The 27160-nt window shown below is 66.9% G+C and overlaps 1 protein-coding gene across 1 annotated transcript; it reads right to left on the minus strand.

Moving 5' to 3' along the window:
* Nucleotides 1-3352: 3352 nt before the first annotated feature.
* On the minus strand, nt 3353-26792 carry ELL (elongation factor for RNA polymerase II). Its single transcript, XM_040990780.1, has 12 exons — nt 26638-26792; nt 11033-11080; nt 8535-8656; nt 8284-8447; nt 7347-7621; nt 6878-7002; nt 6149-6245; nt 5329-5815; nt 4334-4412; nt 4071-4242; nt 3880-3924; nt 3353-3607 (listed from the first exon to the last, which is right to left on the minus strand). Exons 1-12 carry the CDS (start codon nt 26770-26772, stop codon nt 3491-3493), a joined length of 1866 nt encoding a protein of 621 aa, XP_040846714.1. The 5' UTR covers nt 26773-26792; the 3' UTR covers nt 3353-3490.
* Nucleotides 26793-27160: the final 368 nt, after the last annotated feature.

Below are 27160 nucleotides of genomic sequence, written 5' to 3' on the forward strand. Positions count from 1 at the left end.
TCAGGGCGGGCGAGGTCAGCGGAGAGACCCCGAGAGGCCCCCCGGGAGCCCGGCCCGTACTCACCGGCAGGGCGAGCTCGGACGGCAGCTGACGGCGCGGGGCTCTCGGGCCGGGCGCGCGGCCTCGGGGAGGAAAAGAGCCGAAGCTCCGCCCTGTCCCGCCCCGCTCGAGCCGGAGGAGGGGCCCGGGGGGCTGCGGGGTCGAGTCCCGCCTGCGGGTTCCCGCAGCTGCCCGCTGCTACGTGCGGGGGGGGCGCGCCCGGGGCTGACCGGAAGCGCCTGGAGTGCACGAAGCCTCGCTACAAGAGGGTACGTTCTTTACCCTCTTTACGTTCAGACGCAGCAGCTCTGGGACCCCCCCAGGCACCAGGTGCCCCCTCCTCCCTCCCCACTCCCTTGCCTGGAAGGCACGCTAGCCCCAAGCGTCTGTTCCCCCCACCCCGGAGCAGCTGGGGAGGGCGTGGGTCGGCGACTGGCAGCTGCCCCGTGCAAGGTGCCAAGGCTGCAGGGGCCCTGGCAGGGGCGGAGTGAGCTGGGCACAGCCCCTCCGGCTCCCCCTCGCGCAGCCGGCGATAAGGGGCCGTGGGAACCCAGCGGGCTAGCGGGGGCGGCTCCCCCAAGAACTTTCCAAAACAAGCGGTCGGAAACTTTCCACCACTGGAACGGACCCAAAAGGTGCTTATTTAGGATTGTTTGCACACACATTAAAAAAAAAAAAAAAAAGAAAAGAAAAGGCTTTGCCTTGGCGGGTTTGGGAGGGTGCCCCGAGCTTGACTCCAGGCCTTCCCCCCCAAGAAAGGACCCCCGTTTGAGGATTCAGGGGAGGAAACGGAGGCACCTCAAGCTTCCAGGCTTCCCAGAGGGAGGTATTGGAAAGGATTTGGAGACGCAGGGTGGAGGTCATGCGGTGTGTGCCCGAGCAGCCCGGACAGGAGCCCTGGGGAGGTGAGGCGGGTCGGGTCAAGGGCACCTGAACACCCCCCATCCCTTCGGCAGATGAAAGATTAATTCTGCACAAGATTGAAATAAACTTGTAACCATTGTAACCATTCCTGAGCCTTGCCCAGGCGGCCTCTGGCTGCAGACTCAGGGCAGTGCGAGTGTGGGGTGTGTGTCCCGGATACCGGGGGAGCTGCGGTGGCGCCTCGGACACAGAGGGCCCAGCACGTACCTGGCCTAGGAGGAATCCGGACGGACTGGGCGGGCCGGCTGCCTCCCGCGGTCCGAAAGCTGACCCCACAGCTTCACCTGCGACTCCAGGCGCTGTCATGGCTGGAGGGGCCTGTTGCTTGTAAGTTAGTCTTTGCGGAGGGAGGTGGGGGGTGGGGAAGAGAAGAAACAACCCCTGCCCGCCCTGGTACCCACAGTGACCAGGGCTGGGCCGGAGCTGGAGCCAAGCACCCGCTGCCCCCCGGGGGCTTGAAGGCACGTGGGGTGCAGGGGATGTTTGCGTGCGTGCCCTGGGGGACCCTAAGTTGCACCCACGCTTTCCCTGCTCACACGCCCAGCCTGGGACGAGCACTGACATCCGATGAGGGCTCCCCACACCCACATCCCAGAAGCCTGTCCGGCGGCATGCGCACCTGTGCCCCTTGGCTGGGACAGGATGAAGCTCCACCTACGAACTGTGGGGACCCCCCACAGCAGGTCAGGGGCAGGAAACTCGCTGGGGGCTTACAGGGCCTGGCCCAGACCATGGACAGAGAACAAAGCCAGCCCCATCCAGCCGGGAGTGGGAGGACCCTCCCGGGAGTCCTGGGGGGCAGGCGAAAGAAGGGGGCGGTGGCCAGTGCACAGCAGGGCTGGGGTCCAGCTGGGCAGCTTGCCCAGCTCGGGCCACAGGTCAGCTCCTGGCAGGGTGGCGTGGCCAGGCTCCTCCCTGGGTCTGCCTCGCCTGTCTCTGCCAACCCCCCGGGGTCCTGAGTCTCCTCAGAACACGGGCCAAGACCAGCGGCGTACAGGGGTCTGAGCCCCCTGCCTTGTGGTCTTTCTGCCACACACCTGCTGTGGCTCCAGCTGCCGGGCGGCCCTCCCCTGCCACAGCACACCCTCGGGTTGGGACACACACACACACACACACACACACCACAGAGCTGCTGGGTTCTGCTCAGTGAAATTTATTGGAGGTTGAGAACAAAAAAAAAAAGAAAAAGAAAAAAACAAAAAAACAGCGTTCACCTGTTGAGTGTACAAAAGAGACGCAAAGTCCTTAAGAAATATTGGGAAACCCAACAAGACTCGGAGGCCTTTCAATTGTAACATTTTGGCAAAAGTGGAAAATTCCTGTAAACACCTACGGCCCTCCAGGCTCCTGACCGCCCTGCAGCCCCACGCGCACGCCCAGCCCCGCCATCGCCCGCGGGAGAGCGGCCAAGCGGCCGGGCCCGGGCCTGCCCACTCCCACATGGAAAACACAACACACACTTCGCAACTTGCGCCCGGGAGCCTGGGGTGCGCTGCACGGCCCCTCTCTTTGGAAGCCAAGCTTGGGGGACCCCCGTGGCCTGGAACAAACACACACGCACACACACACACCCCTGCGCGTTCACCCTCCTGCTGGGCCGTCATGTGGACCCTGGGTCCTGGCTGCCCCACTGGCTTACACGCACACGCGCGCACACACACACACGCAGCCCCCACCACAGTGTGTGTGGGGAGGTAGGCACAGCAACAAAGCAGCAATTGGGGTGTTGGCAGAGCCTGCTCCCCCAGAGCGAGCGGGCAGACCTGGGACCCCCCAGCTCCACCTCCTGGAGCCCAAGGGGGGCCCCTCCCTGAGTGTGACCCCGACAATGCCAGCTCCCCCACACGTGGACGGAGTGACATCAGCAGCGTGGGGCCCGAGGGGTCCCGACAGTGCGAAGGAAGAACAGCAGTTGGGGGGGACACAGGACACACTGCACGAGTGGACACGACCGTACCCCGCGCCCCTGCCAGCTGGGGTCGGGGGACGCGGGGAAGGCCTCTGTCCTGGCTCCCTGGGGTTGCTGAAGTAGCAGGTGGGGGCCACAGACCCTGGTCCGCATGAGAGTGGGTGCAGGGCAATGCGGGGTAACACTGCAGAAGGGGCTCGGGCGTCCGGGGCAGGTGGGCGTGGGGTTAGAGAAAGGACTTCGCTTCCTCTTTGTACAAAAATAGATTCCCACGCCTGCAGCCCAAGCTGCAGGGGGCTGTTTGTAGAAAACTAGAAAAGGGGGTCTCCCCGTCCCTGCCACCGAGCCGGAGGGGCCGGGCAGCCCTGGGGGTCTCCCCGTCCCTGCCTCCTAGATGGAGGGGTCGGGCGGCCCTGGGGGTCTCCCCATCCCTGCCTCCTAGATGGAGGGGTCGGGCGGCCCTGGGGGTCTCCCCGTCCCTGCCACCGAGCCGGAGGGGCCGGGCCGCGGGGCTGGCTCAGATGCGTGCGTCTTCCTCCTCGTGTTTATTTTAAATTCATCCTCGCACTCCCGCCTCCGGCCCCGGCCCCCAGAGCCGCAGGTGCCGCGGGTCGGGGTCAGGGCCAGGCCTGCAGCTGCCGCTGGTCGTACTCGGCGATGAGCCGCTTGATGTGGGCCAGCTTGCTGTGCAGGTACTCACAGCGGTACTTCTCCTGGCTGTAGTTGGTGTTGGTCTGGGGGGCGGAGGGCGAGTGTCATGCGTGTGGCTCTCCCACCCTGCCTGCTGCCGCGGGGCGCAGCCCACCCAGCTCAGCCGGGGGGTCTCCCCACCGCACGCGGGTGGCTGGGCCTCAGACCCCAAGGCGTTCTGCCCGTGACCTTGGCAAGGATCCCACAGCAAGGCGGAGGCCGGTGGCACTTGGAGAGCCCAGCCACCCCGTCCAGCCGCAGGCGGCGGCCAGGGCCAGGAGGAAGACGTGCCCAGATGACGCCCCGCCCCATTCACCTTTTTGATTTTCCGGTATTCCTGCAGGATTTGCCCTCGAGTTGTCTGCAAGAGGAACAGAAAACATGATGGTGACACGGTGACACCGCTGCCCGCAGGGCGCTGGGCGGTGGGGGCAGGCCGAGGCAAGGAAGGGGTCCCGGAGGGCAGCCAGCAGAGGCGGGCTGAGCCAGGAGCCCGCTCGGGCCTACCTCGTACTCCTCGGAGCCCTGGGAGAGCTGCCGCAGCTGGGCGTCCAGCTGCGTGAAGCGGCGCGTGATACGCTCGATGCGGGCGTGCAGGTCGCGGTACTCGCTGTACTCGGCGTTGAAGTCATTCTTGTAGCTCTGGCGCTGCTCTGGGGACGAGATGGTGGCGTACTTCCTGCGGAGGGGACAGGGCGGCTGTGCGTGGTGTCCCGGGGGCGGCCGAGGGGTGCCCCAGCCACGCCCGCCCCCACGCCCCGCCCACTCACAGCAGGTAGTCCGGGGTTTCGGACGTGGACGTGGGTGCAGCTGCGGGCGCGCTGGCACTGCTGCAGGTGCCGTTCAGCCCTGGGGACCAAGGCACAGCCCTGAGACGGGGGCACCCGCACACCCCAGGCTGCAAGCGGGGGGCACTCACTGTCGCCCCACCCCACCCAGGGGCCCGGCCTTCAGGGGTGCAGCCTGGTCCGTGAGATCTTCCAACACACCCTGCTGAGGCTACCCACCCAGGACCCGAACGACGCCCCGGGGTGTCCTGGCGCGCAGCCACAGAAGCTGGGGAACAGCCGTCCTTCCCCTCGGCCACCAGGACCCAGGACGGTCCTGGTAAAGCCGCGTGGCCCCAGGCAGGCATCTCCTGGCCTGTCACCCTCACCCATGGCCTGGGTGATCTGGGTGGGCGGTGGTCAGCAGCGGGCATTCCCACAGTACTGTGCCTCCCTGTCCAGGTGCAAAATGTAAGCTTTTTGGACCTTGGAGAACGGCACAGGTGCTCCCATCTGGAGGAGGAGCTGTGCCCGGCCAGGCCTGTCCTGGGTCATGGTCATGGTCAGACACAGGCTGGCCAGGACCGCAGGGGTGCCTGCAAGGACCTGGGTCACATGTGGGAGAGACAGGCCCTGGTCTGGCACCCCAACTCATCCGGCATCTCCAGACACCCGTTCCGCCTCATCCCCCGGCCTGCAGGGCACACGCCCACCTAGCTACCCCACTGAGCGCGGCCCCAGGCTCAGAGGGCAGCGCTTCACTGGGGGCCTTCAGCGGGGGGGACTGAGGCTTGGGCTCAGCTCAGCCTGCTCCTGGGCACCGTGGCTCGGCCGTGGCCTATGCCCGGGACAGGAGGGAGGGGGCGTCTCGCAGTCCGCAGTGCTGCCCGAGCTGTGAGGATGGCTGGGACCTGAGCCCCCTCTGCCAGTGTGCCCATTAGCAGGCCCGGGCACCCCGAGCGAGGGGCCGGCGTCTTCTCGCAGGGCCCAGCACCTACCCGGGGCATCCAGCAGGGCTTGGGGGACGGTGGGGGCAGCAGGGGCGGGGTCCGGCGGTGGCTGCGGGGTGCGGTGCTTGTCCTCCAGGACCCGCGCCCTGTCTCTGTGCTTCTTAGATTTCTTGCGGGACTTGCTGTGCGGGGGGCTGCCGGCCTGGACACAGTCCGTGGGCAGGGGCAGTGCGGGGTGCGTGGGGGCCGGGGTGGCAGGCGCCCCCCGGTCACAGTCTCGAGCGCCATGGCCCAGGTCGTTGCTGACGTCGGTCAGGGGGTCGTGGGCCCGGGGGGGCTCGAGCCGTGGGGGCGGGTGGGCGCGGGCACTGAGGGGGTCGGCAGCAGGCGGCGCTGGGGTGGGCAGCAGGGCCTCCCGGCCGTTGGGCGCGCTCAGCTTGCCGTTGACGGTGGGCTGGGCTCTCTGGGCAAAGTGTGATATCCTGGGCTTCTTGTGGGCCAGGGGGTCGATGAACTCAGGGGGTTGTGGCCGTTTCTGGGGGCAGGAGAGGGGATGGCATTAGAGGGGAACTGCGGGGCCCGCCTGCGAGGCCCGCGCCGGCCACACAGGGGTGTCCTGACCCAGGCCAGGCTGAGGGTCAGCACAGGGCAGGAAGGGGAGCCGGATGGCCCGCCTGGGGAAGGGCCACATCCTGGGACGTGTCGGGCTCAGGTCACCAGGCTCAGCATGTTCTGATCCTCACAGATGGACCGGGGGTGGGGGAGCTAGGGGACGAGCAGCCCAGGCGCCGCTGGCAGTCAGGAAGCTGGACACTGAGTTGACGCAGCCGGGCTGGGTGGGGCGTGCTCCCTGCCCCAGCGCTGTTACCTGAGGGGGTGAGGCTGAGCTCCCGTGCTCACTGGGAGGGCTGGAGGCCGCAGAGTCCCCAGGGAGGCCGCTGGCACCTTGGGGCTGATACTGCTTCCTGCAACGGAGGGGAGGGGGCGGGTCAGGCCAGAGGCGCCTGTCCCCGTGTGCCTCTGCCCAGGGCCCAGCAGGGCGGGCACAGCCCCAGGTGCCTGTTGCCATGGAGACAGGCAAGCCGTTCCCCTCCAACGCCTGTGATGCCTGTGGACTCTGGCGGGACCGCATGCGGCAGGGGTGCCAGGCAGAGTAGGCCCACTCAGCCGGACACTCTGCAGCACCCAGGACCCCTGGGTGGGCGGCATGGCCAGCACTGCGACCCGAGGCACCCAAAGCAAGGAAGACGGCAGGCATGGTGGAAGGCATCTGGAGGGACTCCACCAAGCCGTCGCCAACTCCACCACGAAGGGTCCTGAGGCCTGACTTGGGGCTCGTGCCAGAGCCCCAACTGCCTGGGCCAGAGAGGGCAGTACGCCCCCTGGTGCCCCATCGCCTTGCCCAGCACCCCCAGGAGTAGCTGGCAGCGCCCTGGAGTGCACACGCAGCTAGGGCAGAAACGGCAGGGGAAGGCAGGCCACCACCCGGAGGACTCTGGGGTTGAGGCCGGGGACCGAGCATCAGCCGGCAGTGGTGGGGGAGGGACCGCCCCTCCGCCCGCTTCCCGCCAGCCGCGCCCGGGGCCAGGTGCGGTACCGGACGAGCATGCGCTGCAGCAGCTGCTGGTCGCCCTCTGAGTAGCCGGGCCAGTCCTTTTGCACGTCCTTGTACATGCAGTCCCGCAGCGTGCACGTGCTGTCCCTGGCGTTCACGTTGGCCACCTGTGAGGGGAAGGCCCGCCACGCTGAGCGCACACGCGTGGCACACTGGGGGCCGGGGGTGCGGTCTGCTGCTGACAGGGAAGGGGGAGACGGCTGCCACCCCCAGTTCTCTCCAGCGGCATGGGAGAGTGGGGGGATGGTGGGTCAAGGCTGGGCTTGCTGGCCGAGCCCGCTGCCCTGCTGCCTGGGGAGTGGAGTGGGACTTGCTCCCCGGGCAGTTCAACATGGAACGTGGGTGGCCCTGGGGGAGGCTCCACCGCTCGCACACCGACACACACAGCCCCTAGTGCCAGGCCTGGACGCCCTGCAGGCGATGCGTGCCACACGGGCTGGGCCGCACGCACCTGCTGTAACAGGCTGTCCAGCGCATCCTTGTCCGCCTGCGCCAAGCCGTCCTTCTGCAGCCGCAGCAACAGCTCGGCCTTGCGGTAGGGCCGCAGCGCCAGCAGGTGCAGCACGCGGTCCCGGAAGGGCCGCTGCGACACCGCGCCGGCCCCACTCAGGCTGTTCCCGCCACTCTTGCGGATGGCACTCGCCAGGTTGATCGGGGTCGCCCGCTTCCGGGAGGGCACGGCCTCTGACGCCCCGGGGGCCGGCTTCCGGAACTGTACCTTCTTGCCTGCGAGGAGAGCCAGGGCGTGACTGGGGGCTGCTGGCCGGGCCAGGGCGGCTCAGGGCGGCTCGGCACGCAGGGCCAGCTGCAGGCCGGGATGCTCGGGCCGAGAGTGCCACCTGCCGCTCGCGTCGGACTGACGTCCTGAGGACTGAAGGACTGGGCCACACGCCGGCCACAGGCTCAGCACACTTCCTAAGTGACTTGTGCACGTGTGTGTATTTCAGAGGCGCGCGCGCACACACACACACTCTTCCATCTGCTGCTGGCTGAGTCCCCAAACGACGGCACGAGCCAGGGTTAGGCCGTGCCAAAGCCGGGCACCCACAGTGCCCTCCGGGTCCCCTGTGTGAGTGGCAGGGTCTGTCAGCAGTGAGCCCAGCAGGAGCCTGAGCACTGGGACTCGAACCGGCGCTCTGGAATGCCCTGGCATCTGCAGTGGCTGACCAGGCTGCGCCGTGGTGCCCGCCCAAATGTGGCATTTTGCCATGAAACCCCAGCGGATGAAGCCGCCAGAGGCACCGCAGTGTGGCTGCCCGGCCCCAGGTGCCGCCCAGGGCTGGCTGGCAGCTGTGGCAGGCCCGGCCCCCGCGGCCCAGGGCCAGCTTGGCAGTGAGTGCTCAGTGCCACCCGCCCCGCCAGCACGGGGTCCGCACACCCCAACTCACCCAGGTAGCGGCCCCCCGGCTTGATGACGATGGCACTCCGACTCCGGGTCTCCTCCTCGGCCTGCGCCATGCTCTGCCGGGCCTTCTGGTAGGAGTCGTCCGTGGCGCACACCGTGACCTTGTCCTGGATGCTGCCCAGGAAGTCCAAGTGCGTGTCCCCATGGCTGCGGGCAGGGCCGGGCACAGGTCAGCGCGGGGCAGCCCGTGTGGGGGGCGCGGCCTGGCACCGCGGGCAGGGGTGCCGCTCTCACCTGGACACGTACTGCCGCACGCAGTCGAAGCTGCCCTGGGGGCTGTCGCGGCCAATGTTGGAGAGGTAGAAGGTGAAGGACCGTGCCTCGGCGGGGCAGTCGGGCTGCGGGATGCAGATGTGCTGCGGGGGGAGGGCGGGCCAGGCGTGAGGGGCAGGCGGCACCCCGTGGCCCCAGCACTGCTCGCCAGAAAGGGGATGGCGTGGGGGCACCTGGCTGCCCCCTTCTCTGCTGCCCACGTGTTTCTCCCACTCCACGTGACCTGTCAGCGACAGAAGCCCCTGGCCACGCGGCGAGGAGGCCAGGTGGCCTGCTGCGGCCACTGTGTCCCGGGTCGCTGCCCCGGGGGTGACACAGGGCAGTGTCATCTGCAGCCCGGGCTGAGGCCAGCTCCGTCCTGCCCTGGGTGGGGTAGGGGAGAAAGGCTGTGGGGAGGGGTGGGCGGCCAGGAGGTGGCAGAGATGTCCAGGCCACACACCCAGAGGAACGCCCAGCCACACTGCCATGAGATGGCTGGTCACACAGCGCCTCGCCCGACCCAGCAACCAAGTGTGTGCATCTGTGTGGGGCATCAAGAAAGAGCTGGGTGGCCCGGGGAGCAAAGGGGAGACACGCCCAGAGGGGACAGGATACAGAATGTGGGGAGTCTCTCTCTCTCTCTCTCTCTTTCTCTCTCTCTCTCTCTCTCTCACACACACACACACACACACACACACACACAGAGACTGGGCCTGCAGTCACTGCCCCGACCCCCAGAGGGCGCCAGAGGGCCTGCCGGCCGCCTTGCCTTGGCCACACTGGGAACCTCAGGACCCTCACAAACACAACGCGAGGGATCAGGCAGCAGTTCCTTCCCTGGCCGATTAACCTGCCTGCGGAACCCCTCCCCCGTTGGAATGGCCCCTCTGCCCCTCCCTCCCAGCACCCACTTGTACCCGGGTCATCCGTGGCACCCTGGGCCCACCCCCACCCCAGAAGGGGCAGCCTCGTGGGGACCCCTAGCTGCACAGTGAGGCTGGAATGTAGCTGATTAAATTCAACCCCAGATGCCCATAGCCAGTCTGATTCTCCCAGGTCAGGTGGAGGCGAGGCAGCCAAGGTCCTGTGACCCGCCAGGCCCCTGTGCCCAGCCTGGCCCATGTACCCGCCAGGCCCCTGTGCCCAGTCTGGCCCATGCACCCGCCAGGCCCCTGTGCCCCGCCTGGCCCCGTGCACCCGCCAGGCCCCTGTACCCCGCCTGGCCCCGTGCACCCGCCAGGCCCCTGTGCCCAGCCTGGCCTATGCACCCGCCAGGCCCCTGTGTCCCGCCTGGCCCGTGCACCTGCCGAGCACAGCCCCAGGCCAGTGGGGGTCACGGGGAGGCAGGGTCCAGCCCCCTTAGGGCTGCACTGCAGGGGTGGGCGCCTGTCGCCAGCATCTTACTCTGACACGCAGCGCATGTGCCCACATCATCCTGGGTTCTGGGGGTGAATGGGCCCTCAGCGGGGAGCGATGTGGCATAACAAGCTAATCTTCCACCTGCAGCGCCAGTATTCCATGTGGGCACTGGTTCAAGTCCCAGCTGCTCCACTTCCACCCAGCTTCCCTCCCGCACCTTGGAGAGCAGCACAGTACGACCCGACACAGCCTGGACTCCTGCCACCCGCATGAGAGACGGACGGGGCCTCCGGCCTCAGCCTGGCCCGGTTCTCTGTCCCTCAGTGCTTCCTGGGGCCGGGCTGCACGTGGCAGGGCACTGGGGGCAGTAAGTCCAGGGCAGCCCAGCCCAGGTGGGAGTTCTAAACTCTGATCCTCCCATCCACTAGAGGTGGGTCGGGGAGAGACCAGCACAGAGCGAAGGGCTGGTGCGAGGGGCCCGCTGTGGAGTGGGGGTGCTGAGCCGGCAGAGCTGCGGCCCACGTCCACACCCAGGAGCTGGAGCACAGAGGCCCGAGGTGGCCGAGGGGCCTGTCCGTCCAGCTGACAGCCTTAGCGGGGACACAGAGGGCTCCGGGCCAGGGAGGCGGGGAGACCTGCAGCCCACAGTCCGGGAGCCCAGCCCTTCTGCCCGCACAAACACGCACACGTGTACACACACACACACACACACACACACACTGTCCTGTCCTCCCCTGCTGGGAGGAGACAGACTTAGCCACACCACAGCCACATACAACAGTGGCAAACCAGGCGAGAAAAGCCCGGGGGCTCACAGACAGGGTAGGTGCGGGCCCTGGAACACCCCAAACGCCCTGGCTTCTAGAACAGGCTGACAAGTTCTCGGCTGCGAGGCGGGGATGGGGGCAGGCCACTGGGAGAAAAGCACCCCGTCACCTGCAGACGACCCACTGCCGGGTGGCAGGAGCTGGCACGGTGTGGCCCAGCCAGGGGTCAGTGGGTGGATGGAGGATGGGGGTAACCCGGCCCCTCGGCTGCGCACTGGCCTCCTGGCGCGCAGCTGCCACTGCATCTGGGGGCTTGGTGCCCCAAAACCCACATCCCCCTGGGACGAGACTCACCCCTTGGCTTCCTTGAAACCGAATCGATGGCCTCAGCGAAATAGAATCCTGTAAGACAGCAGAGGGGACGTTGGTCAGCAGAGTCACCTGGAGGGCCCCAGTGCTGCCTTGCCCTGCCCTGCCCTGCCCAGCCCTGCCCTGCCCTGCCTGGCACTGCACTGCCCAGTGGTACCTTGCCCTTCCTGGCACTGCCCTGGCTGGCGCTGCTCTGCCCGGCACTGCCCTGCCCAGGGCTACCTTGCCAGGCACTGCCCTGCCGGGCGCTGCCCTGCATGCACAGGGTGCGGGGCATAGAGGGGGCGCACACAGGCCTGGGAACCGCCGGTCAGGGCCCCGCACATGGCCCCACAGAGGCCTGCTGGCAGGCAGCGAGCACCCTGGGTGTTCCACACACCTGCCCTTGAGCTGCCTGAAGAGCAGGGGGCAACGGGAGGCAGGGCTGGAACCTCTGCTGGGGCACGCAGAACACTAAGTGGGTGGTGGCCCTGTCCCACTGTCACTGCAGCCCTCTGCCGCGTTACAATGGCCTGGGGGTCCCCCAGACCCAGGCCAGGAAGGAGGGGGTGTTCCTGGCACAAGGGCAGTGACTCGGGGGATCCAGGGCTGGGTACCAGGTGTAGGCTCCAGGGCCTAACCTCTGCTGGGGGGCAGCCCAGCACACACGCACACTGCTCCTCCTGGCGTGGTCAGAGGGCAAAGACGACAGGTGCAGGAGGCCAGGGGCAGAGGCCCTGGTGCCCACCACGACCCGCTGGGCACCCGGCCACACGGTCCCGGCATGGGCCTCCTTCAATAACAGGGAGACTCCCCGGGGCCCGTCACACACGGGCAGCCAGCCGAGACTCACGGCCATCTACCAACATCAGCTGGGGGCCACACCTGGTGACGGCAGCTGTGTCACCATGGCACTCGGCCCACCGTGCGCGGAGCAGCTGACAGCCAGCACTGGGAGGGGCCCCGGGCGAGCAGGTGCATCCCGGCTATGGCTCTTGTGGCTCAGAGGTCTGTGGCCCTGACCCTCCGGGCAGCTTCTGCCTCCCACCCAGGGCGTTTCGGGTCACCCTACACCCGCTCGGCCGGGGGCTGCAGTGCCACCCCGTGCCTGCATGTGCCCACACACCTGTCACCCGCCCCCAACCAGCAGGCCCAGAACACTTCACAAAGCACCTGCCACATTACAACTGGGAGGTTTTAGGAAGACAAATTCGAGAGAACTCTAGAATGTCCCGGAACTCGCCGCCTGTCACCCACACCCGGCCCAGGGCCCACAGGCACCTGCGGGGGCAAGGAGTGTGTGCTCAGGTATCCTGAGAAGTCACGCCAGGCTGACACCGCTGGCAGGAGACCTTCCCCGGGTGAGGGCAGAGAGAGGCACCTGCCAAGCAGCCTGGTCACATACCCGCTGCCATGGCTGCCCCGCGCCTGGCTGCTGTCTACTGCCCAGTGAGGGAACACAGGCCCACGGGGCTGGTCTGCTGCAGCCCCCCAGCAGCTGCCAAGGACACCCCACTCACACGGCCAGGGTGTCTGTGGACTGAGCCGGGAGTACAGGCCAGGTCTGCCCGCCTAGTGCCAGCACCCAGCAGAGCTGATGGAGAGGCGGGCAGGTGGCAGAGGCGGCGGCGGCTGCCCACGGTCAGTCGGCTGTCGGGGCTGTGGCCACAGAGCACACGCGCCCCCTGCTGCTGACAGCAGAGCGGTGACCACAGGCATCCTGCTGCGGCCAGCCCAAGGCGCGACACAGGACACCGGCCGGACACAGGCTGGACATAGGCTGCTGTGGCACTCCCGACAGCTGGCAGCCCCAGGGTCCAGAACAGCCTCGGGCCTGGTGCGGGGTGACCACAGAAAGGAACTGAGGGTCGACGTGGTGGCACAGCAGGTAAAGCCGCCACCTGTGGCACCGGGATCCCATGTAGGCATTGGATCGAGACCCAGCTGCCCCACTTCCCATCCAGCTCCCTGGCCTGGGAAAGCAGTGGAGGACGGCCCACAGCCTTGGGACCCTGCACCCGCGTGGGAGACCCGGAAGAGGCTCCTGGCTCCTGGTTTCAGACTCATTCTGCCTTCTAAACAAACATATAACTCTTTTAAAAGTAATAAAATATTTTCTCCTGGTTACACTTCTGTTCCGACCATCTTCTCAAGCTCAAGATCAGCCCTTAATGAAGACAGTGAGGACACAGGCCTGCCTGAGCAGGTGCGCCAGCTGCGGCACAGGGTGCCCGGGTCACCTCTGCCACACTACTGGGCCTGCCCCTGGCCATCCCTCCAGGCTGGCACTCCTGGCCCAGCCGCCCCTTCGGGCTGGCACTCCTGTGCCCGGTCCTGGTCACCCCTCTGGGCTGGCACTCCTGTGCCCGGTCCTGGTCACCCCTCTGGGCTGGCACTCCTGTGCCCGGTCCTGGTCACCCAGCCTCCTGCCTCAGCAGCTGGGGGTTGACCCTGCCTGCAGGAGGTGTCGCTGAGCGACTCAGGGTGACACCGAGTCCGGCAGTCACTGCGCACCTTCCTGGCTGTCGCTGCTGCGGACCATCCCACAGATCCTTGGAGAGACCTTGTCCCTGCCTGGCACGGACACAGGGCACAGCCACCCCCACCTGTGTTCCAAGTGGGAGTTGGGGGTGGGCACACAGAGCTGCCCCACGCAGGGACGGGGCGCAAAGGCCTTGGAGGCTGGGAGGGGATGGCAGGGCTCTCGGGGGACAGCCTCCCGATGACAGGACGGGAACACATGGCACCCGGCCTGTGCCCCCGAGGGCTGTCCTGGACACACCCGTGGCCGTCGGGGCAGCGGCCCTTGCAGCGACTTCTATAATTACAGGTGGGGCGGCCGTGCAGGGTGGTGGCGGCATTGAGGCCCAGGTGAGCCCCGGAGGAGATGGGGCCAGCGCTGGATCAAGCACAGCCCCGGCTGCCAGAGGTCCCGAGCAAGAAGCAACAGGAAACGGCTTGTGAAATCCTCGCCCAGGCCCCAGATGGCGTACAGGAAGTGGGGGGAGGGCAGGGGCCAAAGCCTGGTGTCCCACCCCCTGCCCTGTCCTCAGCCCTCCTGGGGGGCAAGGCTTAGGCCGAGTGTGGTCGCCCGAGTGTGGTCGCTGGAGGTCACAGACAGCTTCAGAGCCCACCGGACGGCCCCTCCCCAGGGGACAGTGGGGTGTCCGGGGTCTGACGCTGCCATGGGGTGCGGGAGGGACAATCCCGGCATGTGTCAGGGACGACAACAGGTGAACACTACCCAGGAAGGCAAGGTGGGCTGCCCGCTCTGTGTCACCACAGCCTCCAGACATGGGGGACCACACCCGGGCCCGGCCCCCAGGAGACACTGTGAACATGGCCGGGTAGAGGCAAGTGGGGGCTGGGTCACAGCGTGGTCACATGCCGGACGTGCGGACGGCCATGGCCAAGTTTAAAACAGCACGCCCTTAGCTGTGGACACTGAAAGGGGGGGGATGGACATGGCCTGATGGGGACAGAGCCCAGGACATCACCAGCTGTGCCAAGGGGGTGCTGGCAGGGGAAGCAGCGCCCACCGTGGGCCCTCAACGTGGCATCAAGCCCCCCTGGCACGGCTCCCCTGGGCACGGCGTAGAGCAGCCGGGCAGCTGAGCTCAGAGCCGGCCTGAATGTGCGCCTGTGTGCGTATGTGCCGGCCGAGGGGAGGTTAGGGCCAGACCTCCTGGCAACGGGCCCCTCCTTTCCAGTAAGAGGCACCGATTGGGAAACCCTCCCTCCTGGAGACTTCCTGGCAGGAGCGTGCGTCGGCGCTGACGGGGAGCGCGCTCGGGCCAACTGGGCACAGCGAGCAGTGCAGGCTGGGGCTGGGGGATGCTGCCAGCGGGGCGTCAGGACCCACAGGGCACCCAGGCAGCCTGCGGGGTGATGCGCTGGGCACGGGCGGCCTTCCCAGCTTCTGGGGTGCCCCAAATGCGGCCTGACCTCTCACTGACCCCAGGCAGGCCCTGTTCCGCCCCTCCCAGCAGGTCCCCACGGTCCCAGAGCTGCAGTCTCTCCCAGGCCTCTGCTTTCCGCAGCAGACCCTGCACGTGTCCTGGGGCTGCCCGAACAGACCAAGGACCCCCAGGGCTGCCTGAACCCCCACCGGGGGCATGCTCATAGACCAAGGTCCCCCAGGGCTGCCCGAACCCCCACAGGGGCTGCCCCAATCCTCCTGGGGCGTGCTTAGCCAAGCTCCCCTGGCTGCACTTCCGGGGCCCCCATGGTACATGACACACGCTCTGGTCACGCGGCTGTCTCTTTCAAGGCCCCTGGGTGACACACGCTCCCACCAAGACACCTCAGTCCCTTCACTCCGGGGCAGCGGCCTCATCCCTCTCCCTGCTGACACACAGATGACGTGCGGGGCTGTCACGCCCGGGCGACACCCGGCTGGAGCTCCTGGCCGCTGCCGGCCTTCAGGGAGCAATCTCCCTCTCCGTCATTCACAGCAACACACGGGCCAGCCCTGCTACCTGCAGCGGTGGCATCCACACGAGGGCTGCTTCCGGCACCTCCCAGCTCCCTGCCCCTCCCACATGCCAGCCCCGCCCACACCCAAGCCCCGCCCACACACTAGCCCGACCCACACACTAGCTCTGCCCACTGGCCCCTGGCCCCGCCCACAGGGCACTCCGGTCCCACCCACACCTGCCCTGCCCGCGGCCCCAGCCCCGCCCACACGAGGTCCCTGCACACGCGTGGCCTGTGGTTCACACACACAGCAGACACTGGCTCGCAGCTGACCCCCACCCAGTCTCCCGAGAGGAGACCTTCCGTTCCCGTCCTGCCCGCGGCCTGCAGCCTGACCCTGCGGCCTGCAGCCTGACCCCGTGGCCTGCAGCCTGCAGCCTGACCCTGCGGCCTGCAGCCTGACCCTGCGGCCTGCAGCCTCGCAGGTGACCGGAGAACAGGTGGCAGCGTGTGCCTCCCCCCCACGTGTCACGGCCTGGGCAGGGATGGTGCTGCAGCAAGGAGCCCTTGCCCCTCCGTGACAACCAGCTGCCCTTTGGGTCGACCGCGGTGGCACAGGACGACAAGCCCCGTGTTCCCAGAGGAGCAGCCCAGACATGAACCCGTGCCCATACGGGATGCCAGCGCTCGTAGGTGGAGGATTAGACTGCGAGCCATTGCGCCGTGCCCCACCACGGCACCGGGTCGAGTCCTGGCTGGTCCACTTCCGATTCAGTTCCCTACTAATGTGCCTGGGAAAGCAGGGGAGGTCGGCTTAGGTCCAGCTGCTGGCCACGGTGCCAGCTCCTACCTGGTCCCCGGCTGATGGCAGACTCGCCCCAGGAGCCCGCGGGTGCTGGAGTCAGGGATCTCCCACTCGCGTCACAGAGAACCCCGCGTGCGTGCAGCGCACCCCGCAGCCAGCCCACCCCGACTGCCACCGCCCTGCCTGCCCCGTGGGCCCCACAGCTGAGCCGCAACCTGGGCATCGCCATGGGGAGCCTGTCCCCAGGGGCGCCACGTGGGCGAGGGCTCTGTCACAGATATTGGGGCCAGAGCCCTGCAGGAGGGGCAGGCCCCCAGAGGAATGGCAGCGCCATCTGGGCTGCGTGGAGGACCTGCGGGCGCTCCCCCTGTGGCGTGCCACCTGAGGATGCCAGGAAGAGCCTACCTCACTCAGCTGCGCCAGCCCTGCCGATCGGAAGCCTACACTCGTCGCTGGCACAGCCAGGGTCCCCGGACCAGGACGCCCGGGGACCTCAACGTGGCTTTGCTCTCGGCCCCACACACCTTATCCGCCTCCAAGAAGAGGTGTGCAGTGGAGGACGGCCCAAAGCCTTGGGCCCCTGCACCCGCGTGGGAGACCCGGGAGAGGCTCCTGGCTCCTGGCTGGGGATCAGCTCAGCTCCAGCCCTTGTGGAAGATCTCGGTCTCCTCTCTCTGTAAATCTGACTTTCCAATAAACATAAATCTTTCAGATTTGTACAGAGGGCCGTCCTCTGCTGCTTTCCCAGGAAACGGGCAGGGAGCTGGATGGGAAGGAGCAGCCGGGATTAGAACCGGTGCCCCTGTGGGATGCTGCTGCACGCAGGGGAGGGCGTTAGACATTAGGCTATGCGCTGTGCCCAAGTAAACACATTTTTGCAGACTAACAATAAAGTCAGCACCACCCCTGAGCCGCTGCCAGGGTTTGATGTGGGCGTGTGCCCCCCGCCATCTGGCTGCTGCTCCCACCAGCTCCTGGGGCTCTGACGCCAATGAGAAAACCCGAAGGGAAAGAGGCGACAGTGCCGGGGGCCGGGGATCCAGGTAGGGCAGGTGTGCCCATGGAGATGCCAGGCACCTGCCTCCTCTGGTCCTGGCTGCAGGCCTCCAAAGTGCCACAGAGCCGACAGGAAGCCAGCAGCCAGGGACGGCGGGGACATGGCCAGACCCCACCAGCCTGGGCCTAGACATCCTCCCATGCCACAGCGCCCCCCAGTGGGGCACCCCGTGCCTCATCAGGCCTGGTCTGAACCAGCGAGGGGCACCGCGCAGCTCACCCTCCCCCTGGGCCCTCCAGCACGGCCTGCAGCCTCTGCCCTCGCCATCCTGCAGCCACGTGCCCAGGCCTGGCCCCAGGCAGCCAGCTGGGTCTACCAGCAGGCTGGTCCTGCAGGTGCTGCCCCAGGCCAGCCCTGTCCATCAGTACCCTCCCCTGTGACTGGCCTGTGACCATCTCAGGTTCTCCTGCCCTGAGGTCACCTCCACAGCCACCCCACCGGGGCCATACCTGCCGCGGGCTTGGGGCAATTGAAACCGACTACACCGGGGGCGGGCCGCCAGCCCTCTGCACTGTCACACCAGAGCGCCAGACCAGGACGACAGGCAGAAGGCGAGAGCCGTGAGGGTGTCCCAGGACGGGCTGCCATCGGGGCAGTGAGCATGCAGCTCAGGATGCTGCGGTACTCAGATGGGAAGCAGGGACTGGGGGTTCGGGGGACACTATATACAGCCCAGGGAAGCTCGGCTCAGCTTCCCTCCTGTGAAAAGGCCCTACAAGGCGGGACTGACCGAGGCCAGGGCTTCCAGAGCTCCTCCAACCCTCATCTGCCCAAACGGCCACGACCACAGAGCCGACGGGGGTCCAAAGCCAGGAGCTTCTTTCAGGGGCCCCATGTTTGGGCCACCCTGCGCCGCGTTCCCAGGCGCATCAGCAAGGAGCTGGATGGGAAGCAGAGCAGTCGGGACACCAACTGGCCCCACGTCCCGTTCCCCGGAGCCCAGGGTTGCACCCCCTCATGCCTGGACTAGTTCCGAAGGTCACACAGAGGTTCCAGGCCCGTGGGAAGCTAGGCCACGCTGCACGAGCCCCTGACCCAGGCACACACGGTGGAGGGCGCTGAGCCCAAGAAGGCCAGAGCAGGGAGGCTGGCCCGGAAGCGCAGCTGCGCCTAGGTGGAGGCCAAACCTCACCACGTCGGCCAGCCCCGGGCCTCCTGGCACCAAGAGCTGGCACCTGACGACATCCATGGGTGTCGGTGTCGGTCTGGCCCTGGTGAGTCCTAAGGGGCCCCCACGCCTGGCCCCAGGACAGCGAGTGGTCCCAGGACCACGTCCCATCTTTCTGCTACCACACTTGTGCTTCTGGGCCCCGGGCCAGCGAGCTGCAGCTCTCCGTCTCCCAGAGCTGACCGAGTCCCCTGTGCCAAGGCAACCACGGGGAGCGAGCGGCCACCTGCGGGCCAGCCCGGCTTCATTTACAGAGCTCAGCAGGGGATGGTGGAGCCCAGCAGCGCAGGTGCCCCCAGCAGGTGCCCAGCGCCAGCTCCCTGCGCATGCGCACCCTGGCAGGCAGCAGAGGACAGCCTGAGCCCCCACCCCCGCCAGGAGGACCTGTGCTGGGTTCCTAGTTCCTGGCTTTAGTCCTGTCCAGTCCTGACCATGGTTGACATTTGTGGCCGGGCTGAAGCTGGGACCATTCTCTCTGCTCTCAAATGAAAGGACTTCTGGAACAAGACAGCAGGGCAGCAGTGCGGTACAGCAGCAAGGAGCATCCCACAGGGGCACCACCAGTTCAAGACCCAGGTGCTCCATTTCCAGCTCCCTGCTCGTGTGCCTGGGAAAGCAGCAGCGGACAGCCCGGGGGCCTGGGGCTCCTGCGGCCACGTGGGACGACCCAGACAGAGCTCTTGGCTTGGGTTTAGAGAACGAACCACTACATGGATCTCTCTCTCTGTAACTGTCAGATAATAAAAGAGCGAGGGGAAGGAGGGGGCGGGGGAGGAGGGGCAGCTGCAAGGCAGCTCTGGCCTTCAGGTGCACCCGTCTTCCCGTGGAAATGGCGCCCTCTGGGGCCCACACGGTCAGCGGTGGTACCCAACAATGGCCCTGACGCCCAGGGGTGGGTGCAGGCAGTTCCAGCGCAGGGGGCCCAGAGTGATGAGCGGGTAGCTAAGGTGCCCGGATGGGGAGGCTGCCATGCGAGGGCCTCCCTGGGGCCCGGAAATCACTGTCCCCAGATAGACCCCAGGTGGGGGCGGGGGGCTACAAGGTCCACTGCAGGAAGCTCAACTTCCTCAAAAAGCCTCCATCTTCAGAAAAGGGGAAAAGGAAAAAAGGAACCATCGGCGTCCGGCTCTGAAGCCAGGGCCCAAGGCCACCTCCAGCCCTCAGGGACCCACCAGGGAGCGCGGCAGGCCAGCTGAGCAGGGACCCAGGGGACGTCACACGTCACAGGTGCACACACGCACGGGCCCCACTGCGGACCCCGGCGGGCCGGCCACCACCACAGTCACCAGCAGGAAGAGGCCCAGTGGGCTGGCCACTGCCACGGGCAGGAGCAGGAGCCACGCAGAGGCCGTGGCAGGCAGCAGGCCGCTCTCCCGCGTCAGCCACCTCTCCCTCGACGTCAGACGCCAGGGCTCATGTCCGTGGCCACCCTCGCCTGGCACCTTCTACGCGGTGGGCTGTGGGAAGTGGCAGGGCTGTGTTCACGGTCACGGGCACCCATGTCTCTCCAGCCACTGTGGGCCCAAATGGTGGCCTCCCTGCCCCCGCCGCCTCACTCTGAGACCTTCCCTCAGGAGTGGCACGACGCGCACCCGGAGGAGACGGGCAGCAGGGGCCCAAGGCCGGGCGATCACGTCCACGTTCGGGCCTGCACCCCCACCACACCGACCGACAGACGGCAGGTGCTGGTGGGGGAGCCGCGGCGGCACTGGGCGTCTGCACGGGAAGGGAACACCGGGAGGCAAGCCGGCGCCCAAACCAGTCCTGGTGGCGGTCTGGCCATCCTACTTCTGGTCCAAGGCCAAAAGAACCGCAAGCCAGGACTGAGGGGGTGGGGGGAGAGAGACAGGGGGACATCTCCAGCACCGGCCTGCTCCTCGTGGGGGCCGCCTCCAACAGCAAGAAACCCAGCTGTCCTCGCGGGGAGCCACGGTGGGTTCCACGGTAGAAAGTTGGGAAGCCACTGCCTTCAAAAACAAATAAACAAAAACAAACAAAAAGATTCATTTGAAAAGCAGAGAGTTACAGAGAAAGAGCTTCTGTCCACTGGTTCACTCCCCACATGGCCACAACGGCCACGCCGCAGCCAGCAGCCCTCTCCAGGTCTCCCACGTGGGTGGCAGGCTGCCAAGCACGCTACTTCCCAAACAACATTTGCGGGGAGCTGGACGGGAAGCGGAGTAGCCGGGACTGGAACCCGGCGTCCTGTGGAATACAGCCACGGCTGGCAGCAGCTTCACCGGCTATGCCACCACCAGTGCCAGCGGAGGACAGCCCGGGTGCGGCATGCTTTCAGAACTGACACGCAGGCAGTGAGGGGAGACAGTGGACCCAGCGGAACCCCACTCCCCAGAGACCAGGACCAAGGCAGGCGGTACTTCCCTAGGTACACCACGTGGCCCTTGGCCCCAGCAAGTGGTTCTCACGTGACGTTACAGCGACCCCTACCTCTGAGCCTGGGCTCCCTACTTTAGAGCAAGCGAGGCGGACCAACAGTGGCTCCCCACATCCTGAGCATGGGGGGCAGCCCAGAGAGGCAGCCTGTATTGGGGGGCCCCCCAGGCAGTCCACCTTGCAGGCTTCACCCACTCTCCGGAGCAACACGGGGAAATGCCGGGAGAGCCGGCAGCACTGCAGGCAGAGGGTCAGCTTGCTAGGCCAGTGCATCAGCCCCTGGCTGGCCCACTGCCCATCCAGAGCCCCACTTCATGTGTCTATGAGAACAGACTTGAAGAGGGCCACGCCCGCACACGGGGGCATGACAGCCAGCGCATCCAGGCCAGCAGGGGACGCCAACGGCCATCAGAGGAGGGAGAGGACGGCTTGGACCACTCTCCTGGCCAGGCCTTGCAGCACGCCCCTGGGCCTGGGGACGCGCTAAGGCGGACCCGGTCAGCCAGGCTTTGCTCCTGGGCCTGGGGACGCGCTAAGGCGGACGCGGTCAGCCAGGCTTTGCCCCTGGGCCTGGGGACGCGCTAAGGCGGACCCGGTCAGCCAGCAGACCTTGGAAAGATTTTCTCTCTCAACCCCAGTGCAATGAAGCTGACTTTTCAGAACTATCAAAACCACTCCAGCAGCCCCCTCGGGCCCTCCTCCCCACATCGGGGTCTGTCCCCCATCCCCGGTGCTGATGTAGTTTGTCAGCCAGGAGCGGCCCCCTCTGCCCCTCCTCCCCTGTGGATTGAAAACGTGTGTCCGCCCCTTCCTTCACACCTGACCCCCCCCCAATCTGAGGCTCATGTGGGCGTGCACCCCTCTCAGCTATAGAAACAAATATCAAAACTATGATTTAAAAAAACAAAAAGAAAGTGCTGAGGGTTTGAGCCCCTGTGGCCACGCGGGAGCCTGGATGGAGCCCTGGCTCCTGGCTCCGGCCGTGGTGGCCATCCAGGGAGGGAGCCAGCGCCTGGAAGATCTTTCTGCCTCTCCCTCCTCCTCTCTGTAAATCTGCATGGAAGGTAAATACATTTAAAAAATATATATGATTTATTTTACGGACAGCACTGTGGCACAGCACACTAAACTTCAACCTGTGGCGTCAGAATCCCACAGGGGCGCCGGTTCGAGTCCCGGCTGCTCCACTTCCCATCCAGCTCCCTGCCTGTGGCCTGGGAAAGCAGTGGAGGACGGCCCACAGCCTTGGGACCCTGCACCCGCGTGGGAGACCCGGGAGAGGCTCCTGGCTCCTGGTTTGGGATCAGCTCAGCTCTGGCCGTTGTGGCTGCTTGGGGAGTGAACCAGCAGGTGGAAGATCTTTCTTTTTGCCTCCTCTTGTCTCTATAAATCTGCCTTTCCAGTCAAAATAAAGAAATCTTTAAATAACAATAATAAGGCCCTAAGAGCCACAGGTTATCCCGTGTCGGCAGAAGCAGCGAGACCCCCAGGTCCACGCGAGCGCACCAAGCAGACACTGGCACACGACGGGAAGGGGCCGAGGGCGCTGACGGCCACTCCTTGCAGACACCCACACAGCTCCGAGCTCCAGCACCACCTGCGCAGGGCAGCGCAGTGACGGCCGTGCCCCTCCGGCGGCAGCAAGTCACCGCGGCGTCCCAGGCCCTCGGTGACTCAGCTGGAGCTGCGTCTCCATCTGGCCGGGAGGGACCCGGACCGGTAGGGTATAATTAGCAGCAGGCGCCACGCACGTGGCCACCCCAGTGTGGGACATGGCTCCGTGACTCTCAGCTGGCATAAGAGCCCTCCCTCCCCATCCCGGGACAGCTTACGGAGACACCAGTTTGAGTATTTAGTTTTAAGAAAGTCACCGTGTGTCATGGGGCAGTATCCCCCATGGCTGGGATCGCTGGGGTCGCTGGGGTCACGGGCTCTGGGGCCTGTGGTCCGACACAAACGCCAAAACAGCAACAAATCAGTGTCGGAGCGGGGCAGCCCCCCGGCCAGCCAGAGGGGCACGGCAGGAGCCGGGTGGCCCAGCCGCTGCGAGCGGGAGGCGGTCTTGTTTGTCAAGTCGCGGGGCGGGCCGTCCCCCGAGGTCTCCCTGGGCTATGTCACAATCCTGTGATGTCAAAACTGCTGCAAAGGGTGATGAACTCTGGCCCGGTCGATGAGTCAACCCAGGGGTGGGTTGCCGCCAGCCGCCAGCTGTTTACACACCGTCACCCTGGCCACCGTCGGGGCCGGCCGGAAGCGCAGTCCACGGAGGGGGTCACGGCCACCCCGGGCAGGGGAGGGGGCGAGGCTAGGTCCCCCCCACGCGGCCCCACAGCCCAACCCTGACACTCTGGGACTTTGGGCCCCCGTTCGGCACCGGGTTCACCCTCTCCCCAAGACCACCAGGCAGCGCCCCAGCAGCAGGCCCAGGGCACCGCCCCTCCCACCCCACCCCGGGTGGCTGTCACAAACACCCACGCGAAGCAGGGGCAGGGGGTGGGTGGGGGTGCCCACAGGGGGTCTGTGCTGGGATGGGATGGGCTGTCCTACACAGCCGGGAGGGCCTGGCCCTGACTCAGCCTCCAGGGCACCGCCCACTTCCTCACCTGAGAAACGGGGCTGGTGGGCGCAGAACCCAGTGACGGGCCAGGCTGGGGCGGCGCGCTGGCACGAGTGGTGCCCGTCACCAATATTGGTGGCTGTCACCCCTGAGCCGGCCCCGGGAAGGGAGCGGGGGAGGCGGCTGCACGGCCGGGCATGCCTGCCCCCAGCACTCGGGACATCCAGCTAGGACAGCCCCGTGGCCAGTCTCTTTGAGAGCTGCGCACGCGAGACCAAGGCCTGCCTCACCGCACACCAGAGCTTGGCTCAAGCCCCTAGGGAGGGCAGCCCGGAGCCCCATGAGGACACTGGGTGCCCGCGGCCTCACTTGCCCCCAGCGGGAAAGGCACACAAGGGGGGCACCCCTGGAGGGGCTTCCGGGCTGGCCAGCCACAGGAGGGCTCCTCGGAGGACGAAGCAGGCAGGGCTGGAGCTGCCGTGCCCATCCCGGCTGTGGGAACACAGCATGGGGTAAATTAAGGCTCCCCTCCCGCCGCCACCATTGCTGGTGTCCCAGCTGGCGTGTCCACACAGCCCAGCACCCCTGGCCGGACACAGCTCCGCATGGCACCTTCCGCAGGCCACCTGCCCTGCCCGGCGTCCTCTAAGCCTGGGCACGCCTGGGACCCTCAGCCCTGGGTCACCTCCTCCCGTGGGAGCCCCGCGTGCCTCTTGTGTCCTGGCAGCCCGGACACCCGTGGGCAGAACAGGCACCCCGAGGCTCTCTGCACAAACACCCACACGAGACAGGGGCAGGGGGTGGGTGGGGGTGCCATATATTTGCACCAGGTGCTGTGTACACAGGGGCCTGTGCTGGGATGGGATGGGCTGCCCTGACAGAGAGCGAGAGCGAAGATTCCAGATGCAGTGGAGGGGCCCAGGAACTGGGACCCCTGATGTCAGACAGATGGGTGGGGTGTGGGGGTGTCAGGTCTCACCAGAACTCAAAGTTGGCAGCACGCCCCTGCCAGCCTCCAGGAACCTCTTCCTGAACCCCAGCATTCCCCATCGCCCCCGCCAAGGAGCAAGAACGGGACCCCCACCCCACCCCACGCCTAGTGCCGGGGCGGGTGGCTGCTGGGGGAGGGCGCCCCAAGGGACCCGGGCCAAGGGACGCCTCCAACTCCCCTCGTCCCTGACACCCCCGTAAGTTGGAGAGAGAGAGGGAGGCGGTCAGCCCAGGTGCCCAGCTGCTCGAGGAATTAGCTGTCTGTTTCTCTCCAAGCTTCCGCAACCCGAAAACAGCAGCCTTGCCACCTGCACAGCACAGGACAGGGCGCCCCCCATCTGTACCCCACAACACACACACAGGTGACCCCGCCAGCAGCACCTGAGTGACCACTGGGTCGGGATGGACAGGGGGTGGGGGACAGGTTTCCACGGGGGACCTCTCTCCCGTCCGCCCCAGAAGGAAACCATCAGCACCCTGCCCACGCCAGGGCTTTCTCCTCAGACACAGCCGCCAGCCGGCCGCACACACCCCTCTACTTGGGCCACAGCTGGATCCCCCCTCCGCAGCACACCCCACATACACCCCTGCACCCGGTGGGCCACAGCTGGATCCCCCCCTCCCCAGCACACCCCGCACACACCCCGCGCACCCAGTGGGCCACAGCTGGATCCCCCCTCCCCAGCACACACCCCTGCACTTCCACAGCCTCCTGACCATCGGCAAACACAAAAACCCCACTGCACAGCCCCACAGGTGCAGCTGAACAGGAGTGGGGCCCCCATGCGCACGCTGCCGGGGTGCGGATCCCACAGAGGACCAGCCCCCCGAAACACCTAACCTGAGGACTGTGACAAGTTCATGCAGATGTGGGGGACCCTCCTCCTGGGGTCGGGGAGGCCGGCCAGCATCAAGGAGCAAGGTCCCGGGAAGTCGGGGATGTAACCCACACCGCACGTTAAAAATAGCAGCGCCAGGGCACGAGGCGGGGACGCCAGGGCACGAGGCGGGGACGCCAGGGCCGGCCTTCCGGACCAGCACCTCCTCGGCCACCTGCACGGGCACGTCAACTCACCTGACCCACCCAGGACTTCCCTCGGCGTCCCCTGGCCCACCCACTTTTTTTCTTTTTTTTCCCCGAGGACCGAGGCCCGGCCAAGACATGGGTACCCCCCAACGAGTCGGAAAGTAGCCAGGAAAGGGAAGAAAAATTCCCGGCTTACAAGCAGGAAGAAAGTCGCATTCCTTCCCACTTAGTCTGTCCGCCCCACGATGCGCAAACACGCCAGGGAGCCCCGCCTCCCCCGTGGACGCGCCGGACCCCCCACACGTGTCCCCAGCAAAGGGGTGACCCCTCCAACCCTGGGCACTGCCCGACTTCCATCCCCGGACGGGGTGCACGAACCCCAGATGGGCGCCTCAAACAAGGTGCAACACAGAGGCACCACATACCCAGGCCGAGCAGGTGCCAAAACCGAAACACCTCCAACTTCCCCCCTCCCCGACACCCCCGTAAGTTGGGGAGAGAGAGAGGGAAGCGGTCAGCCCAGGTGCCCAGCTGCTCGAGGAATTAGCTGTCAGTTTCTCTCCAAGCTTCCGCACCCCCGAAAAAAACAACAGCCTTGCCACCTGCACAGGACAGGACAGGGCGCCCCACATCTGTACCCCACAACACACACACAGGTGATCCCGCCAGCAGCACCTGAGTGACCACGGGGTCGGGATGGACAGGGGGCAGGGGTCACCGCCAGCGCCCCCTTCAACCAGCGTCCTACAGGGGACCCCCGATGCCCCTGTACCCCCTTACGGCCGAGCCCTCCACTTGCACCCAGCTCCGGCCTCCAGGTGTCCACCGCGGCAACGCTCGGTCCCCCCACCCACCGAGGCCGAGAACTCGGGGTTCGCTTCGAGAACACAGGGCAGCCTGCCCTCCGCCCTGCACCCCCCAAAGCCGGTGCTGTCTGTGTTTTTTTGGGGGGGAAGGAGGGGTGTCCGAAAAGGGAAGGCGAGCCGCAGGCCTCCTCCTCCTCCTCCTCCTGCGGCGAGCTGCCGTCCTGCCCTGCCCGGACCCCGCGTCCGTGTCGTCGCCGCCGTCCGCCCCACCATCGTGTCGGCCGCACCGTCTCGGGGTCCCCGTCCCCCGTCCCCATCCCAGCGTCCCTTTTCGGGGGGCTGTGGCGGGGCGTGCGGGGCCCGAGCCGTCCCCGCCGGGCGGGCCGCTCACCTGGCTGGCGCGGTAGCTCTCGAAGGCCTTGAGGGCGCTGTCGGTGAGCTTCACGTGGAACACGGACAGCTTGCTGCCGGCGTTCGCCCGGCCGCACGACAGCCCGTAGCTCCGAGCCTCCTTCAGCGCCGCCATCTTGCGACCATCGCTCCCCAGCCCCCGCCTTCCCGGCCCCAGCGCCGTGACGCGCTGCATTATTCATGAGGCGCGCCCTGGACACGCCCCTCGAGGGGGCGGGGAGAGCGGGGGCGGGGCTGCCTCTGGCCAACCGACGCGCGGGTTACCTCAGGGGGCATGGCCTGGCCACGCCCCCCTACAGCGTTGCTAGCCCCGCCTCCCGGAGGGGAGGGAGGAAGAGGGAGGGCCCCCGAGAGGCGGCCACTTCCGCACACGGAGCTCCGCCCCGACACGCGCAGCCCCTCCGGTCCCGCCCCCTCGGCGGCGGGACGTGATGCATTATTCATGAGCTCCCGGCCTGGGCGTCCCCGAGAGGGCGTGAAGGGGGCGGGGCCGGCGCGCCGCA

The sequence above is a fragment of the Ochotona curzoniae genome, unplaced genomic scaffold (assembly GCF_017591425.1).
Source record: "Ochotona curzoniae isolate NIBS_2020 unplaced genomic scaffold, NIBS_Ocur_1.0 contig_605, whole genome shotgun sequence".
NCBI classification, from domain to species: Eukaryota; Metazoa; Chordata; class Mammalia; order Lagomorpha; family Ochotonidae; genus Ochotona; species Ochotona curzoniae.